Genomic DNA, 17,033 nt, shown 5'->3' with positions numbered 1-17,033 from the left:
CAAGGCCGGGTCGACCGCACCTTCCCTGCTGTCCTCACGGCTGCCCAGCGGGGACGTCGGCAGGACACGCGCTGGGACGGCGGCCCGGCTCAGCCCCGGGCCGAGGGGGACCGAGGGGGACCACAGCACCCGCCCCCCGCTCGTGCTGTCCGTCGGGACTGGGGGGTGACCACGGCCCGCCCGCCCCACCCAGGCCGGCCGTGGGGACGGGGGGGGGGGGGACCCAGAGTGACCTCGGACCCCCGCCCTCTCATGCCGGCCGCCCGCTCCCACAGGGACCGGGGGGAGGACTCGGGGCGAGCGCGGCCCTCCCGCCCCCCGCACGCCGGCCGTCGGGACAGCGGCCGCCAGGTGACCGCCGCCCGCGCCGTCCTCAGCAGGCCCGAGTGCGGAGCGCGCATGCGCACGGCGCCGCTCCCCGCCCCCACCCCGCGCCCGCGCCCAACGCCCCCAACGCGGTCCGCCGGGCCATGGAACCCGCCGAAGTGGGCGCGGTGCGAGCTCCCCCGTTGGCGCGGTCCGGCGCCGTCCCCCCGTGAGGCCCGCGGGCGCTCGGACCCGGCTCTGCGGCCGCCCGCCCGGGCCGCTCCGCCCGCCTCCGCCGCTCGGCCGGGCGCGCGCGCCGCGCCCCCGCGGCCGGTCCCCGCGCGTGCGCGCTCCGCCGAGTGTATGTGTGTGAGTGTGTGTGCGGCCGAGGGGTGGCCGCCGCCGCCGACGATGCCGCGGGGCCGCCCCCCGAAGCCCAGGGAGAGCGAGGCGCGCGGCGACTCCGGTAAGCGGCTCCGGCGGCCGCGCTGTGCCGCTCCGCGCCAATGTAGTCCCCGGATGCGGCGCGCAGGCCGCCGGGAGCGGGCCGGGCCGGGGGCGGCGGGCCGGGAGCGGGGGCCGGGGTCGGGGCCGGGGCCGGGGTCGGGGCGGGGGTCGGGGCGGGGGCCGCCGCCGCGCCCCACGCCGTCCCCGCCGCCGCCGCCGCCGCCCGCCCGGGGTCCGCAGGGCGCGGGCGGAATGATACGGGCGCGGCGCGGCGGCCCCTCCGCGGGCTGGGCCTACTTTCCGGGGCCGGGCGGCGGGTCGGGTCGGGGCGGTGCGCGCGGCTCCCCGTCCTCCGCCCTCCGCCCTCCCTCCGCCGCCCCCTCCCGCCGCCCGCCGCCCCCCTGCGCCCGCCCGTGCCCCGCGGGGAGCCGGCCTCCCCGGCCCGGCGCTTCCCGGCGCCGGAGGCCTTCCTGACGGAGGCGCCCTCCCCGGGGCGGGTCGCGGGGCGGCCGGGCCGGGCGGGCGTCTCCGGGGCCCCGCGGGGCACGGGCGGGCGGGCGGCGGGGCTCCCCCACGGGCGGGCCGCGGAGAGGCGCCCGGCTCGGCCTGGGGGCCCCGCACTGCCGACGGCGCGCTCGCGGCGCGGCCCCGCGCGGAGGCCCGGGAAGGGTCCGGGGAGGGTCCGGGGCGGGCCCGGGTCGCGCGGGCGCCGGGGGCGGGGGCGGGGTCCCGGGGGCCGAGACCGGGGCGCCGCGGCGCTAGCAGAGGCGGCTGCGGGGGGCCGGGGCCGGGCCGGGGCGCGGGGACTCCGGGTCCTCGTCCCGTCGTCGGCCGCTGACGCAGCGCGGGGACCCCGGGCCCCTTCCCGGGAGCGCTCGGTGGGCTCGGGGCGCCGGCCTGCGGCCCCGGCGCTGCTCTTCGCGCCGGAGAAGGGTCCCTTGCGGGCGCGGCGGACCGGAGCGGGCGTCGCCGCGTGGAGCAGGACGGCGGCGCGGACGAGCGAGTGGACGAGCGAGTGGCCAGGGCCCTCGGGGTCGGCCGCGGGGCGGACACGCGGCCACGGACGCGTCGGCACCTCACGGGATTGCGGAGGACGCGGCGCCCTCGCCGGGCTGTGCGGGACCCGGGGACGGCCGGACGGATGCGGGCCGCAGCGGGTCCTCAGGGCCGCGCTCTGCTCCCGCTGGCCTCGTCCGTTCGGTCCTGTATGGCCCGACAGAGCAGGTGCGGGGCGTCGCGGCGGCCCGCGGGGAAGGCGCCTCCACCCAAGGCCGGGGCAGCCCCCGTCCCTGCCAGCTTCCCAAGTGGCCTCAGTGTCCACCTGGGTTTGCCCCGCCCTCAACGTGCGAGGAGCCCCGGGCCCAGTCCTCCAGGCCGCGCACAGCGACTCTTGCAGCTTCTGCCTCGGCCTCCCCTTCCGGGGTCTGCGGGTGGACTTTCGTGGGCGCGCCCTGCCCTAGGCCATCAGCCTGCGGGGGCTCGTGCAGGTGTAGATGAAGTGGCCGCACCTTGATTAAGCCTCTTCAAAGGCTTGCTCATTGCTTAAGGTAAAGTCCACATTCCTGCGGGATCCGAATTGATCTGGCCCTGTTCTCGGGGCTCCCGTGGAGGCCTGTGCCCTGACCTTCCTGAGAGTCCTCCTGCCCTTACTCTGCGTTAGGCCTGGTGCCCCAGCTCCCAGCAGAGGCCTCCCCCAGACCTGTCCGAGAGGAAGGTCGCGCACCGGCCGCCCTCGGCCACTGTGGTTCTCTCGGGTGGTTCCTGGAGACACTCGCAGGGCTGTGCCCGCCCCGTATTCTCACCGCGATCCTGTCCGGTGATGTCACTCGCTCTCCGTGCGCACTGGCCGCTCCCCGTGCGCGCTGGCCCTGCGAGTCCAGCGGTTGCTCACGCCTCTGCCCGAATGCGGGCGGGTGGCCCCGGACTGTGGGAAGCGGTGGTGTTCTCATGCATTTCACTCGGAAATAACGTGCTGAACACATCCCAAGTAAGATAGTTTGCAGGAAAATAAGACACGACATAGTGCAACAGAGGGAACACGGGGACTCCGACATTGAAAAGATTTGTGATCTTTTTAATGAAGAAGAAAAAACTCTAATGAAGAAAACTTCTTAATCGCCTTTTTGAAGAATATATATTTCATAAAAGTGTTTATATAATGGGGTTTTTAAGTGAATAAATATTTTAAAACGTGCTCAGTTATAATTTTAATTTCTAATAGGGCAAATGATGATATAATGTGTATAAATTTAGAGTCTTTGGGGTCCTCAGTAATATTTAAATATGTACAAATACCCTGAGATCAAAATGTTTGAGGACTGTTGCTCTGTCAGTTGACTGTCTTAATAATATTTCTCATTATCTGAAATACTTTTGTTTTCTGTTCCCATTATGGATTTTATTCTTAAGAGAAACCTGGAAGGTTGGTGGGGCTTTTTACAGATGGGGAACAGAGAGAGCTCAGAGAGGCTGAGTGGAGTGGAAGGTCCACTCAGCTGGTGTCAGAGATGGGAATTGACTCTTAAGTATGTGTTCCGTTATTTTTTCTTGTTGAATACAAGCCCTACACCGAGTCGCTAAATTTCTTCAACAAATGTGCCAAAGCACTTCCCGTGATGGGCAGGCCCTGCTTGGGGCTGGGTGGCAGAGCTCAGCTCCCCAGAGCACGGTCCCTGCCTCTGCTCTTGAGGGCCGTGTGTGTCCTGTGATGGTGGGAGCACTGTTGGTGGTGGCAGGGAGCAGACACTCAAGGTCTGGAGTTCCCAGAGGAACGGATGGCAGAATGGAAACCTCAAGAAGACATTGGGAGTAGGCCCACTAAACAACATTTCTTGGAGTAATAATCAGCTTAGGGCATACATACAGCAGTCCCCCCATACCTGTGATTTCCGCTCCCTGCGGTTGGAAGCAGGTGGCCCTCTTCTGACATGTTACCACAAGGTCGTGGTAGCCTAACGCTGTGTCACGGTGCCTCGCTTGATGTCCCAAGAAGAAGAGTGAGTGCCACCTGGTAAGAGATGTAGAGGGAGAGAGACCACATTCACGGCTTTTACAGCAAACCATTAGAGTTGCCTGTTTTATTACTGTTAATCTCTTACTGCGCCTGATTTCCGAGTTAGACTCAGTGAGAGGTACGTCTGTGTAGGAGAAAACCGTACAGCTAGGGTTCAGCACCCTGTGGCTTCAGGCACCGGCTGGGGGTCCGGGCGGGGGGGGGGGGGGCGATCCTGGAGCGAGGGAAGCCTCCTATGGGAGTCAGTGAGGGTCGTGTTTATTGAATGAGCATTTGCTTGGTCCCCAGCACTGTCCTGGGGACATAAAGATGAGTGAGGTGGGGCTTTTCTCTTTATGGTACTTACTTTAGTTTACGCTAAGTCATGATGTGACCCTGATGGTCCTGTATGGTTTCCATTTGTTCTTTCTAGTGCAGTGGTACAAAGCTTTCTCCCAAGCTGGCCCTTAGGTGGCCCTTGCTCAGTTGTTTTCTGTTGGAGGAATATTTGTAATCCTTCATTTCTAGAGCGCTGAGACACACAGACCTTGAATCAAATGAATAAGCAAGACTTCTCATGCTCAGATGATCAGTTTGGGCCATTTTGGCTGTGGATGACCTAAGGAACTCTACTTCTCTTGCCAAGGGGACTAGACTGCTAGGATGAGCTAAGAGCAGTGGGATTCAGCATACGTGGCGGCAGCTGACCCTGTTGGGTTTAAAGGTGATTCTGGCTTCAGCAGGCAGAACTCCCGGCAGGACCAGGGCGAGGACAGGATCTGCTTAAAATACTAAGTTCCTAACGGTATTGGGTATCCAGGGATGGACCAGACGTCTTCATACAGGAGCACCCTTCATTCTCCATTGTTGAACTTTTTAGGTAGGCAGAGACTAGACTTCGTAGTATTTTGAGGAAAGTGTGTTAGGTAATACATCCAATTTAAAGATTTTATGATCCTGGAATCAAGTACTGAGTTAACAGGAGTTCAAAATCTTGGTCTTTCCCACAATAAAGCAAAAACATTTCATTATAAGCATTTATTAAAAAAAAAAAAAATACTGGTCTTTGACACAAGTACAGCCTGGGAAAACCATACAAAATCGTAAATCTTTGTGAGATGAAGTCAGTTCAGCAGTTTTTAAAATGATGCTTACCCTATATCAGGGTCTTTGTATTTTCTCTGTGTACAGACCATGTCTCTGTGCTCAAGCAATTAATGTTTTTCAAATTACGTTTTAGTCTTAGAACTCATTACGTGAAATAACACGCAAGGTCTCAAGTGGTGGTTTTCACTCTTGGCAAAACATGGAGTTACCTGGGGGAGCTTTTAGGGACCCCGACGAGCAGGCCTTGAGTCCAGTCATGCCTGAGCCCATGAGGCGGGACCCAGGCATCGCTGATCTGCAGACTTCCCCGGGGTGGGGGGCACTGTGTGCTCAGGGCCTGACAGCCCTGGTCTCGGGTCTAGACCAGCAAGGCAGGTCTGGTGGAAGGGCAGGAGACGGAGGGGTTCAAAGACGGACGGCCCCCGCCCAGGTGCCTTCCCCCGACATCTCAGCGGAGTGGGAAGCTCGGCTTCAGTGGATTGACATGAACGCTTGATGCCAGAAGCAGTGCGAGCGGACGGTGTGCTCTGGCCACAGGAGAAAAACCGAACGGTTTGTGGGTCAGACAGCGCCCGCGAACTAGCGCAGTAGTAAGAGGCAGGAGGGGCAGGTGGTGGCCAGGTCTGGGGACCCGTGAGGACTGCCGAGCTCTGCTTGGTCCACGGGGGCACGTGCCGGCTAGGCTCCCTCTAACCGTGGCCGCGGCTTCCTGTTTTTCAGGAGAAGCCGCATGTGTGCATTGTTTGGAAGCCTTTATTATTGTATTTTAGTCATTATGTTAATTGACCAAAACATCGGCAGGGAAAGCGCCCAGACTTTAATGAGCTTTGCAAGCGGCCGCAGGCAGCCAGCGCCCAGGGCCCCGCAGGCCCGCACCTTCCCGCCGGGCTGCCACCTTCCCGCTGGGCTGCCGCCTTCCCTGTCCCGCGCTGTCGCCTCTGACGCCGCGGCGGTTGGGCTGTTCTCGAGCTGCTCGGAGTTCGCGGTGTGACCCTTGTTTCTGGCTTCCTTCGTTGGGTGTGTGGTTGCGGATTGCCGCGGTCCTCACTTGGCAGGAACCAGTCTGGTTACGGGTCACCTGTTGTTCCGTTACATAACACGCTGTCACTTTGTCCCTTCTCTGCGGCCCCGTGACTTGTTTCCAGTCGGGGCTGTCGCACACACGTGCTGCTGTGAGTTTCTGCGTGTCCGGGCCACGACAGACGCGGCCGGTCGGTTCCCCAGTGAGCCAGCAGCTTCTCCTCCCGCCGGGAGCGCCACCTTCGCTCTGCCCGCGGAGTGTTGTAGCCTTTCTGGTGTGCGCAGTGGTACTTTGAGTTTTAACCTGCAGTTCTGTGCTAATAGAGACCTTATGTTTCTTATCCGTTCGTTCTCTTCCGTGAGGCTGTCATTTAAGTCTTTCCGACTTTCCTACTGGGTTGAGTATCTTATTTTGAGTTCATAGACTTTCTTGTTGGTAGCGGTGTTAAGCTTGCGCAGAATCGAGCAGATAGTGCCTAGCTCCTGCATGTCCTGCACGTGCCTTATTCTCCCCCTCGAGCTGTCGCCTGCTCTTAGCACCTGGTGTCAGTGTGATACACACGTAACAACGCGTAACAACTCGTGAAACAATTCTGACACATCACTAGCTACTAAAGTCAGTACTTTACACGAGGGTTCATGGTCGCCACAGTTCTGCTTGCTCAAATGTCACACGGTTGGATCATACGGTGTGCGGCCTTTGCAGAACTGCCTTCTCTCGCTAAGCAGTGTGCTCTTAAGGATTCCTCACATCTCTTCATGGCTTGCTATGGTTCTTTACTGCTGAATAATGCTCCGTTGTCTGGATGCTCCAGTGGTTGTTTGTTTACGTTTTGAAGGCTGTCTTGGTTGCTTCCAGTTTTGGGCAGTTATAACCTGTTGTACACATTTGTGTGCAGGTTTTTAGCTCCTTTGGGTCAATGTAGAGGACCACTGTGCTAGATGGTCCAGTGAGACTGTGTTTGGCTTTGCAGGAAGTCACCAGACTCCTCCAAAGTGGTGGGGCCACTTTGTATTCTGCATTTTGCATTCATTTTGCGTTTTGCGAATGCATTGCATTTGCACCAGTAATGAATGAGAGTTGCTGTTGCTCCACATCCGCTTCGGCTTTTGGTATTATTTTTACTGTTTTTTAATTTTAGTCTTTCTAATAGGGTTGCAGTAGTATCTCATTGTGTAAATTGCAGTTCCCTTATGAGATAGAATGCAAAGCCTCTGTTCGCATGCTGCCTTGCCATCTGTACATCTTTGGTGAAGAGCTCCGTCCCAGGAGTTCTTTAGATATGCTGTGTTTGAGCTCTTTGTACTTTGCTGTTCACTCTTTTAAGGATATCCTTTCATGAAAGAAGTTCCTAATCTTAATATTGTCTAATTTATCAGTCCTTTCATGTTTCACTTTTGGGACCTGTGTAAGGAATGTTTGACAATTGTAAGATTATGAAGACCTTTTCCTGTATTTTCACCTAGAAGCTTTATTGTTTTACTTCTCACCTTGAGAGTGGTAATTCATCCTCTGCTGTCGAAGGGCATTTGCAAGGCTGTTGTAAATGACGCTTCTGTGAGCATTTTTAAACATGTGTTTTTGGTCCCTCTGTGTGCACATTTATGTGGGATGCACCTAGGAGCGGAATTGCCGGGTTGCCGGGGTCTGTGTGTGGTCAGCTGTGGTCAGTGCTGCCAGATGGTTTTTGAGCGCCCGTCATGATGTTCACTCTCTCTAGTGGGTGTGAGGTTCCGGTTGCTCCACATCCTCCTCTGTCCTTTTTTTTTTCCTGTCTTTTTAATTTTAGCCCTCCTAGTAGATGTGCAGTTTACTTTTCTAAAAGAGTATTTTTTGTTTCCTCTTTATCATACCTTGGATTTCTCACAACAGCCTCGTAGGTAAGCAGGATGGAGATCAGCCTCTCCTTTGGCTGAAGAACCAAGCTGAGCAGCAGATACCTGCTTCGCAGAGACCTTACTGAGCACTTAGCAGGACTGACATTCCAAACCTCATGACTCCCAGCACTGCTTCCATCACCGTCTCCCTAATCTGTGACCGGTCACCCATGTTTTAATCTACAGATACCCATTTTTTAAGATATGTACATTAAAAATAGTATGTACCATGCATGCATACTTCATTGGAAATTGGGACAGAATCTGGACTGGGCTCTCCACAATTTTCTGTGGCATCCTTTAGCTCTACTTGATCGTTGCAGTGCTAACATATGTAGTACGTTTGAGGAGCTGAGAAACAGCATAGTGGCAGCAAATACATCCACAAGAAATTACTCTATTTATACAGAAAATCAGTTTTTTGCATTGTCTAAGGGAAGCATTATTCTCAGCAGTACACTCCCAGGCCCTGTTACTTTTAGACCTTGGTCCTTGAATTGTTTTAGCCAGATGGGGAGGCTATAGGCACTGGAGGTATTATTTTGTTGTAATCTGGACGCACCATTGTTTTGTTAAGTTGGGATAATGTGTGTGGTGTTTAAGTGTACACCCACCAGAGTCTAAAGTCTTTAGAAATAAAAATGTACAGGTACTAAAAGCAAATATTTGAAAGAGGATTGATACTCCTTTTAAAATAGAGACAGTTTCATAATAGGAGGCTTGAAAAGGCAAGTCCGCACAGATACAAGAGCTGACAAAGCGGGCGTATTGAAGGCACATCTGGGCAAAGGGGAGCTTTGCTGTGGGAATGCGAGCGACCTGAGCCTGGCAGGGACTGTTTAGTGAGTCTCGGACCAGGTATTTCTCTTTAACTCTGTGTCAGGTAATATTTCATATCATTTATCATGAAGCCAGTATCAGGGTTTCAGACTCTAATTGTCTCACTGACACCACTTATGGTTTAGACAAACAGGGTACTTTGACCTGACTCCCAGTTGTGACTGTATTTTATACTGAAAGACTAAACAGAGTTAGTCTTACAATTGACATAAAATACTGTTGGTAAAACCCATGTTCACTTGCTGTTTTTACAGTAGGCACAAGGTTGAGATTGGGGTCTCATCTCAGGAATCATGACCTTGAGAGGCATGGGAGCCTGATTAATTAGGAGAGAGTCTTAAACTGTGAGTTCAAGATTACTTCTAGTTCTGCCCCGGCTAATTGTGTGATTTTGACTAAGTGGCTAAGTTTTTTTGGGGTCTTAGTTTCCTTAGCTCTTCAACCAGGGGACGGAGTGTAGAACTCAGCTTTTCCCCCGTAGTAAGTTTTTTTCCTTCTCAACCTAACCTCTTTGGAATAGGTAATACATTATAATGCTTTGAATTTAAAAAACATGGAACATGTGCCAGGCTTTGGAGATACAGTGACGGAGTAGAAAGATGTCAGGGGTGCAAGCACTGCAGAGTTTGATCTGAAAAAGTCCAGCTGTGCTCAGACCTGAAAGACCAGTATGGGACGAACAGGAGAAAACAGGAGAAGAAGCTAGATAAGAGTAGAAATAACACACGCGCACACACACACACACACACACACACACACGAAAGTAAGGAGAAGAAGGTGTGGTAGCTGAAGTGGGGTCCTACTGGAAGTAGGGGCGACAGTTGTCAGACTTCTTGAAGGCCTGTTTGGTGACCTCAGAAAGCATCCTGATGTCAGAATGAAAAGCTGAGAAAATGCCTCCATGGTTAGCTGGGCTCTTGGGACAAGATCTTGGAAGACGGACGCCTGGATGGCTCAGTGGGTTAAGGTCTGCCCTCCGCTCAGGTCGTGATCCCCGGGTCCTGGGGTCCAGTTCCTTATCAGGCTTCCTGCTCAGCGGGGGGTCTGTTTCTCCCTTTGCCCTTCCCCCTCCCCCTGCTCATGCTTATGGGCTCTCTTTCTCTCAAATCAATCAATCAATCAATCAATCAATAAACTCTGTAGACGGGCCTGTTGAGAGAAGTAGAGATTTCAACTACTTTTTGGAAGATTTTTATTCAAAACAAAACAAACAAAAAAAAACAGATGCAAAGTTTGGGAATTAGTTTAGAAACTGAAATGGGTGTATCCCATTTTAATATCAAAAATGCCTCCACAGGATTTACGGATGGCCAAGATCCTCAGTGCCTAGTGCTTAAGGGTTTAAGTTTAGGGAGAGGCAAATTGGGGTTGAATCAGTGGAATGTTGCAAGTGCAGTTTGCTCAACCGTCACCTATCACAGAGAGGCATGTAGTGTAAGAGATCCAGCAGGGCGCCTGGCTGGCTCAGTCCGTGGAGCAGGGGGCTCTTGATCTTGGGGTTGTAAGTTCGAGCCCCACATCGGGCGTAGCGATCACTTAAAATCTTAAAAAAAAAAAAAAATCAACTTAGTTCTTTAGATTGGAGATAGGGACAGACCTTTTAGTTGACTGGGCTGATTGCTGTGTCGGTCTTGGGAGAAGAGCAGTTTGTGGACTTGTCCAGGCCCCATCACGGGCCAGCCTGCATGATGCTGTGACGGAGCGTGGCTGTGGAGGGCCGGCCAGGCTATCGCAGGCGAGCGAGAGCGTTTGGAGGCAGCCGTGCTGCTGAGCCGCTGGTAGGCTCTTGTCGCAGAAGCGTCCGGAAGCATTCTCTTATTTAATCTGCAAACTCGGAGCTTGGCTTTATTATCCGGGGGCTGGCTGATAAGTAGTTATTCTTACATACTACTGAGAACGTCTACGTAAAGAGCTAAATTGATGTTGGAATGAGTTCACATGTTTTCAAGGAAAACAGCTGCTCAGACAGTTTCTGGTTTTTGCCATCGGTTTGTGTTTACATTTGGTAGTGAATTTGCGTTCTTGGTTCGGGAAGGGTGAGGGGTGAAGAGAACGTGGTCGTGTGTGTGTGCGTGTGTGCGTGTGTGCGCGCGCGAGTGTGTGTGCGTGTGTGAGTGTGTGTGAGTGTGTGCGTGCATGTGTGCGTGTGTGGGAATTAGTGTGTGCGCGCGAGTGTGTGAGTGTGTGTGTGCGTGTGTGTGCGAGTGTGTGTGCGTGCGTGTGCGTGTGTGTGTGAGTGAGGCGGCTGTCTCGGTAAACCAGCTGGAATCCGCCGCGGGGTCCCCCTGCCTGAGATCTCACCGGGACCCCCGCGGGGTGCGGGCAGAATGCTGTCCCCGGTGAGCGTTTAGACTGGAGCGCTGCGGAATGCACGCGGCTCCGTGCTTCTGTCGTGTGTGGGGGCCGCAGACACTACCTGTGCTGACTGCGGGGACACAAGGAATACGTGGGGCCCGAGTCCCATGGGAAGCCCCTCCGCGGGCGGCCTCCAGGGGGCTGACCGCTAAGAGGCTGCCCTTCGTGCGGCCGGGCCTTCCTGCCATCCCTGGCCCCGTGGGACGTCTGGTGGCCTCTGCGGCTGCGGAGTTTTCACGCGGCCCCGGCCGGGAGCGTTTGCAGGAGGTGTTCACAGGGCTCGTGGCCTCCCGACGCGTGTCCTCAGGACCCGTCAATTTCCTAGACCTCTTTCTGGAAAACATACTCTGCGGACCAGAAATCTGAACGAGCTTGAAGAGGTGACAGGCAGAGGGTTAAGGCCTGGGGCACGACCCAGAGAGGCAGTGAAGTGGGGATGAGGGAGCCCGGCTCCCCCGGGAGAGAGGGACACGCTTCCCCAGTGCCGGGCCGGCCGGGGACAGAGCGGGCTCGCTGTGCCGGTCCGGAGATGCTGTGGATTTTTAAATTACGCTCAGTGTGGACACTAAAGCATGCTTTCCCCTCCAGTTAAGCCTTAACTGGAGTTAGCATTGTTTTAAGTTTGTCTTTGAACCAAATTAATATTGTATTATCGCTGGGGGAGGAGACTTCGTGAAAATGGGATTGATTCTGTTTTGAGCTTTGTTAGAGAGGGAAATCTTGCTTCTTAAAATAAATATCTTCTCTGGAAAAATCTTAATTCATAAAGCAAAACAATGTTGTTTTTGGTTTTAAATGTGTAGCTTCTTTTCTCTTAGGGTTTTATCTGTCAGTCGTAGTTAATTACATCCTTTCTCATCTCGGGTAACTTGAAGCAGTTTCAACAGGAGAAACTGTGAACATTGTTTCATTCTACTACCTGAAATAGCCTTTTAATTTTGCTTTTTTTTTTTTTTTTTTGTAAAGATTTTCTTTATTTATTAGAGATCTCAAGTAGGCAGAGATGTGGCAGAGAGAGAGGGAAGCAGGCTCCCTGCTGAGCAGCGAGCCCGATGCGGGACTCGATCCCAGGACCCTGCGATCATGACCTGAGCCGAAGGCAGCGGCTTAACCCCCTGAGCCACCCAAGAGCCCCTTAATTTTGTTTTCTGGTAAGGAGCTCCCTCATGACTTCATTCAGCCATTAGGTGGAAACACTCACTAGAGTTTTAAAACACAATTTTCAACACATATTTTACTTGAACACTCCCAATGTCTAAACTACTTCTTTCTATAGTATGAACTTTCCCAAAGGGAATAATGTATCACTTGACATGGTCCCAACCATCATTTTATCTGGGCCCAGAGAGTGTAAACCATTTTGTTACTAATTGAACTATAGTAGAAATTTTGAATACATGGTCTTTGAACATAATGTGGATATAGTGAGGAGTAAATACAACAGGAGTTCTGTGGTGGCCCATTCTGTTTCTGGATGAGGTTGTTTGGTTGAATTATATTAGTGTTTCTCGAAACTGTAATCTGCTAATCTTTAATCTGCTTCACTCAAGGGTCTGCTGGAGGAACTTGGGAAGGGGTCGTCCGCCTTCTCCATGGCTCTGTCTGCTCCCGTCTCCTCTGTGGCCGCCGCCGCCTCCCACTGGAGGCTTCCTCAGTTCTTGCCGGCGCAGATGCCAGTGTAGGGGTGGGGACTTCTGGCCCAAGCTGGGCTGCAGGTTGTTTTCTCAAAGGAGGGACTTAAAAGGTCTGTTGAAAATCGGGAATGCCGGTGTTTACCGCATGGACTTTTGAGAAACAGGAGACTCTGGAGCTTACTTGAGTCTTAAAATCAACCCTACTTTACTTCCAGATTTCCAGATTTCAATACTTTTGAGTCAAATTTGATACAAAGAATTGTATATAATGTAGTTCAAGTTTTTGTATCATTATTATGTGTTATATATATTTGTGCCTAAATTGTAAGACTTGGAGTATATTATTTTAAAGAATTGTAGAGGTTTAGGACATCTTTATTTTCTGAGATTCCTGACAAATTATTGTGAGTAGTCCATATTTTTACTTGAAAATACTTTTGTGTTTATAGCCGTTGACCTACGTGGGTCCGTAGAAGCATGTCATGAAGCCTAGGGATTGTCCAAAGCGCTGTGGACAAAGGTGTTCCTAAACCCTGGCCATGTGGCAGAACGGAAGTTTTTCCTCTCTGACTTAATCTTGCTCTGCAGCAGTTTTCAGAGGTAGATTGAATTAGTGAATTGCCTTTATGCTTCTACTCAAGTTTTGTTTGCTGAGCGACTTGAGATGATCCGTGTGGGCTACCGATGGACTTAGAGACGAAATGCCTCTAGGATTTCCAGTGACTTTGAAGCCGTATGAAGCAGGAAGGCAAGGATAAGAGATGTCATGGCTTTTGCGTGTCTTTGGGTGGATGTCAACTCGGCAGTTTAGTTTCAGGTTCTAACGACTCTACCAGCAGAGGCTTACAGCCCTGCTGTCCTGTGCCTCAGTCTTCCCAGCATTCCTTGTGTCTGCCCTAAAATCACGTCCTTTCGAAAAACTGAAGACACCATTAATTTCTTCAAAATTGTCCCGTTAATTTCTGACGTAGTTTCTAAACAATAACCACGTAATTTAGTTTTATTTATGTGATGAGAATAACAACTGGTATTTATTGTCTATACTTATGCAATTTTATAGATGGAGTTTTAACATTGAACGCGGAGAACACTAATTATGCCTATCAAGTTCCAAACTTCCATAAGTGTGAAATCTGTCTGCTATCTTTTCCAAAAGAGTCCCAGTTTCAACGCCACATGAGGGATCACGAGCGAAATGACAAGGTATGTATTCTCAAGAGGGTTGTCAGAAATGTGAGCGTTGAAACTGGAGGTATTGTAGCAATTGGCAAGCCAAACACAAATTTTTCTTGTAACTTAGATCCCTAAATTGTGGGGCATTTTATCTTCACGAACACCTACCTTGACGTTCCGTGCTTAGTTGTAGTCGTATTCCTAAGCCTTTACTGGTTGGTGAGGTGACATGAGAGTTGGTCTAGCGAATCTGTGTGTCAGAGTTCTGAGTCCGTGGACAGAGAAGCCATCTCAAAGCAGGACTTGGAGTGGGGTCGGTTCCTGAGTGACTGTGCAGAACTGGAGTATCTTGATGTGCTTTTCTCCAGTAGGGAGTGTTATCTCCAAGTAGGCTTGCCTTTGCAGTGGTTTTCCTGGGGTTTTCCATTGCATCTCCGCAGGGAGTAACACTTAAGAGACTGGAATCCTTTTCTGCAGGGGCCCTTGCAGACTCGGTTAAGAGTATTAGTGTCTTAATGGAATGGTGTCCCTGCCAGATATAAAATGGCAGTTAAAATGACCATTAAAAAATGACCGTTGATTTCCCCTAGGTTTGGAGCACATAGGTCAGGACAATGCCAGGGACCTCTTCTCGAGGGAACAGAACATGACTAACTGGCTTTGTTTTCAGCGCGACTGTGAACTAGAATATATGATAACACATACTGTTGCTAGTACCGGTATCAGCTGTATTACGCTCCTAAGTTGAAAATCTGAAAATACGGACTCTCTTGTGCCTTGATATTCAGAGAGAAATACCAGTGATTATCTTTCTGCAAGGAAGTGGCAGAATGCCTTTCATTTGGGGAAAATTTTAGACTGCGATAAGCAACTGTCTTAAAATCTAGTGAAGGTTTTTATGACTACTGATTCTACTTGAAGTGACTCGTTAGAGCAGTGGAGTTGGTCAGAAAAGAGGGAAAAATCCACCCGCGGGAGCAGAGTCCCTCACACTCCAGTTCGTGGAGACTACCGGGTACACTGCCATGCAGCGCGTTTTATTCAAGGTGTGTTCTGTTCTGCATGGGTGAGTTGTCGCCTTATAATCCTTAGAGAAACTCTGTAAGGAGCTTTGCTGTGTCCATTTTGGATTTACTGACTTAGGTGCGGGACAGACCAGAAGTTCTTAGATCGCCTGTAGATTATGGTACTTGTTGATATTTGAATGGCATTTATTGTGGAAAGATTGTATTTCAGTGGCTTCTTGACTTTTCTCTCCAAATAGCCACATCGATGTGACCAGTGCCCCCAAACATTTAATGTTGAATTCAACCTGACACTTCACAAATGCACCCACAATGGGGAAGAGCCTACCTGTCCTGTGTGTAACAAGAAATTCTCCAGAGTGGCTAGTCTCAAAGCGCATATTATGCTCCATGAAAAGGAAGAGGTAATTATTTTGGCCTATACTTTGTTCATGGATTTTTAAATGCATCTAATCCTTAGGGGGACTGTAGGTATCAACTAGTTTAACAAGCCTTTCCTACGGATTTCAAGGAGTTCGTTATCATTCAGTGTGCCTTGCCTGACTCTCTACGCCACTGACAGATCCGTTTGTTTTCTGGCCGGTCAGTACCTTAGGGCAGACACCTCAGTGTGTCCTGTATCTGGAGGACCCAGACAGGCCCACGTAGGATTCCGCAGTGGTCCAGAGAAAACGTTTTGGCTCTGGAGTCGGAAGCATCTCCTTGCTTGGCTTCTGGATCCACTGACATGTGGGAATTTGGGAAAAGAGGAGATATTCACGATGACCCAGAGCCGTTTACACAGCACAGTGAGCCCTTCTGAAAGGCCCACAGCTGTCGCTGTGAGATGACAGGGCTGCGTGGCTGCTGTGTGAGCGGGGGCTTCCTGGTGCTGGGGTGGGCGGGCCCGACTTGGAGTACAGATGGCTGTTGCTTTCTAAATATTAAGCCCCCATGTCCCTGATTACTATTGTGTGAAATTAGGAAAATGCAAATGGTAAAAAGAAAGTAAGTTCCCTTTATTTCCGCTGTCCCAGGGTGGGTTGTAGGAAACTGTTTGGGGTACTTTCCTCCTGAGGCAGAGAAACAAACACGGTATTTACATTGCATATATAAAAATTAAGTTCATACTTTCTGTACACGCTCATCTCTTCTTTTTAATATAAACTGTTTTTATCTTCGTAAAAGTTACTGTATAAATGTGTGTTTATTTTGGAACGAAATTAGAAACTAAAGATTAGCAAGAGCAATATTATTAGAAGAACCAAGAATCATAGAATCTGGAGAGAATGCATGTGCAGTCTTTCAGACTTTTTTTTCTTTTTTGCTATATATGCTTTCCATAACTATTTAAGAATAGCTTTCTTTCTTTCTTTCTTTTTTTTTTTTTTTAAGATTTTATTCATTTATTTGACATAAACACAGAGAGAGAGAGGGAACACAAGCAGGGGGAGTGGGAGAGGGGGAAGCAGGCCTCCCTCTAAGCAGGGAGCCCGATGTGGGGCTGCATCCCAGGACCCCAGGATCACGACCTGAGCTGAAGCCCGATGCTGAACGACTGAGCCCCCCAGGCGTCCCTGAAGAATAGTTTTTTAATTCAAAAATGTTTATGCTGCTGCTTTTTAACCTGCCCCTTTTCCCTAATCTATTTGAGACGTGTCTCCCCCATTTTCACTGGCTGTAGGATGAAGGTTTCCCCATGTCAGTATTTTAAGCTACTTTCTTAGTCTCTTGCATCCAGATACAGCGCAATGATATGCAATCATTTCTTCTGTTATTCAACGTTTATTTATACTTTTTAAATGCTCCCCATAGTGCATCTTCTTATGTATCTTTAATTATTTCATTAGGATAGATTCCTGTAGGTGGATCTACTAGATTAATACTACTTTTTCACCTTCTTTGTAGAATGCCACATGACGTTCTAGAAAGCCTCTGCTGCTCCGCACCTTCCCCTGCCGAGGTCAGCTAGGCCGCGTCTCACTCATTGCTTTCTTGGTTTTTTTGAAAAGCAGAGAGCGCCTACGTTAAATGGTGTATTAAAGTCCTCTGGCCTGAGTTCTGCGTGCCCGTATTGGGAGCCGTGAATAGCCGAGGGTGCCAAGCGTGATTTCCTGTTCTTCTGGAAGTCGCTTCTGTGTCCTTCCCCAGGCATCCCGGGTGCACGCAGATCTGCTCTGCAGCCCCGTTAACACGGGCCATCCATTCTGTGCCTTTTGTCTTGCGCGGACTGTGCCTCCGCTCTTGGGACACTTCCGTGCACGGGGCCGGGGGGGG

At 51.7% G+C, this 17,033-nt stretch overlaps 1 protein-coding gene across 3 annotated transcripts in view; it reads left to right on the top strand.

The window, feature by feature from the left end:
* The first annotated feature begins 301 nt into the window (after nucleotides 1-301).
* The window catches only part of ZNF236 (zinc finger protein 236), a 102,788-nt gene continuing 86,056 nt past the window's right edge, over nucleotides 302-17,033 (top strand). For 2 of the 3 annotated variants that reach the window (XM_059140627.1, XM_059140628.1), the window contains exons 1-3: nucleotides 302-772; nucleotides 13,640-13,782; nucleotides 15,017-15,181. In XM_059140627.1, coding sequence (XP_058996610.1) covers nucleotides 400-772; nucleotides 13,640-13,782; nucleotides 15,017-15,181 — 681 coding nt within the window. In that variant the 5' untranslated portion in view covers nucleotides 302-399. Of the gene's footprint in view, nucleotides 773-1,752; nucleotides 2,301-13,639; nucleotides 13,783-15,016; nucleotides 15,182-17,033 lie in introns of those variants that run through there. The other variant, XM_059140629.1, reaches the window with a different exon arrangement.

Source organism: Mustela lutreola, chromosome 11 (assembly GCF_030435805.1).
Source record: "Mustela lutreola isolate mMusLut2 chromosome 11, mMusLut2.pri, whole genome shotgun sequence".
Lineage (NCBI taxonomy): Eukaryota > Metazoa > Chordata > Mammalia > Carnivora > Mustelidae > Mustela > Mustela lutreola.
The sequence above is the reverse complement of the archived record's forward strand: the minus strand, read 5'-3'. Positions and strand labels throughout refer to the sequence as shown.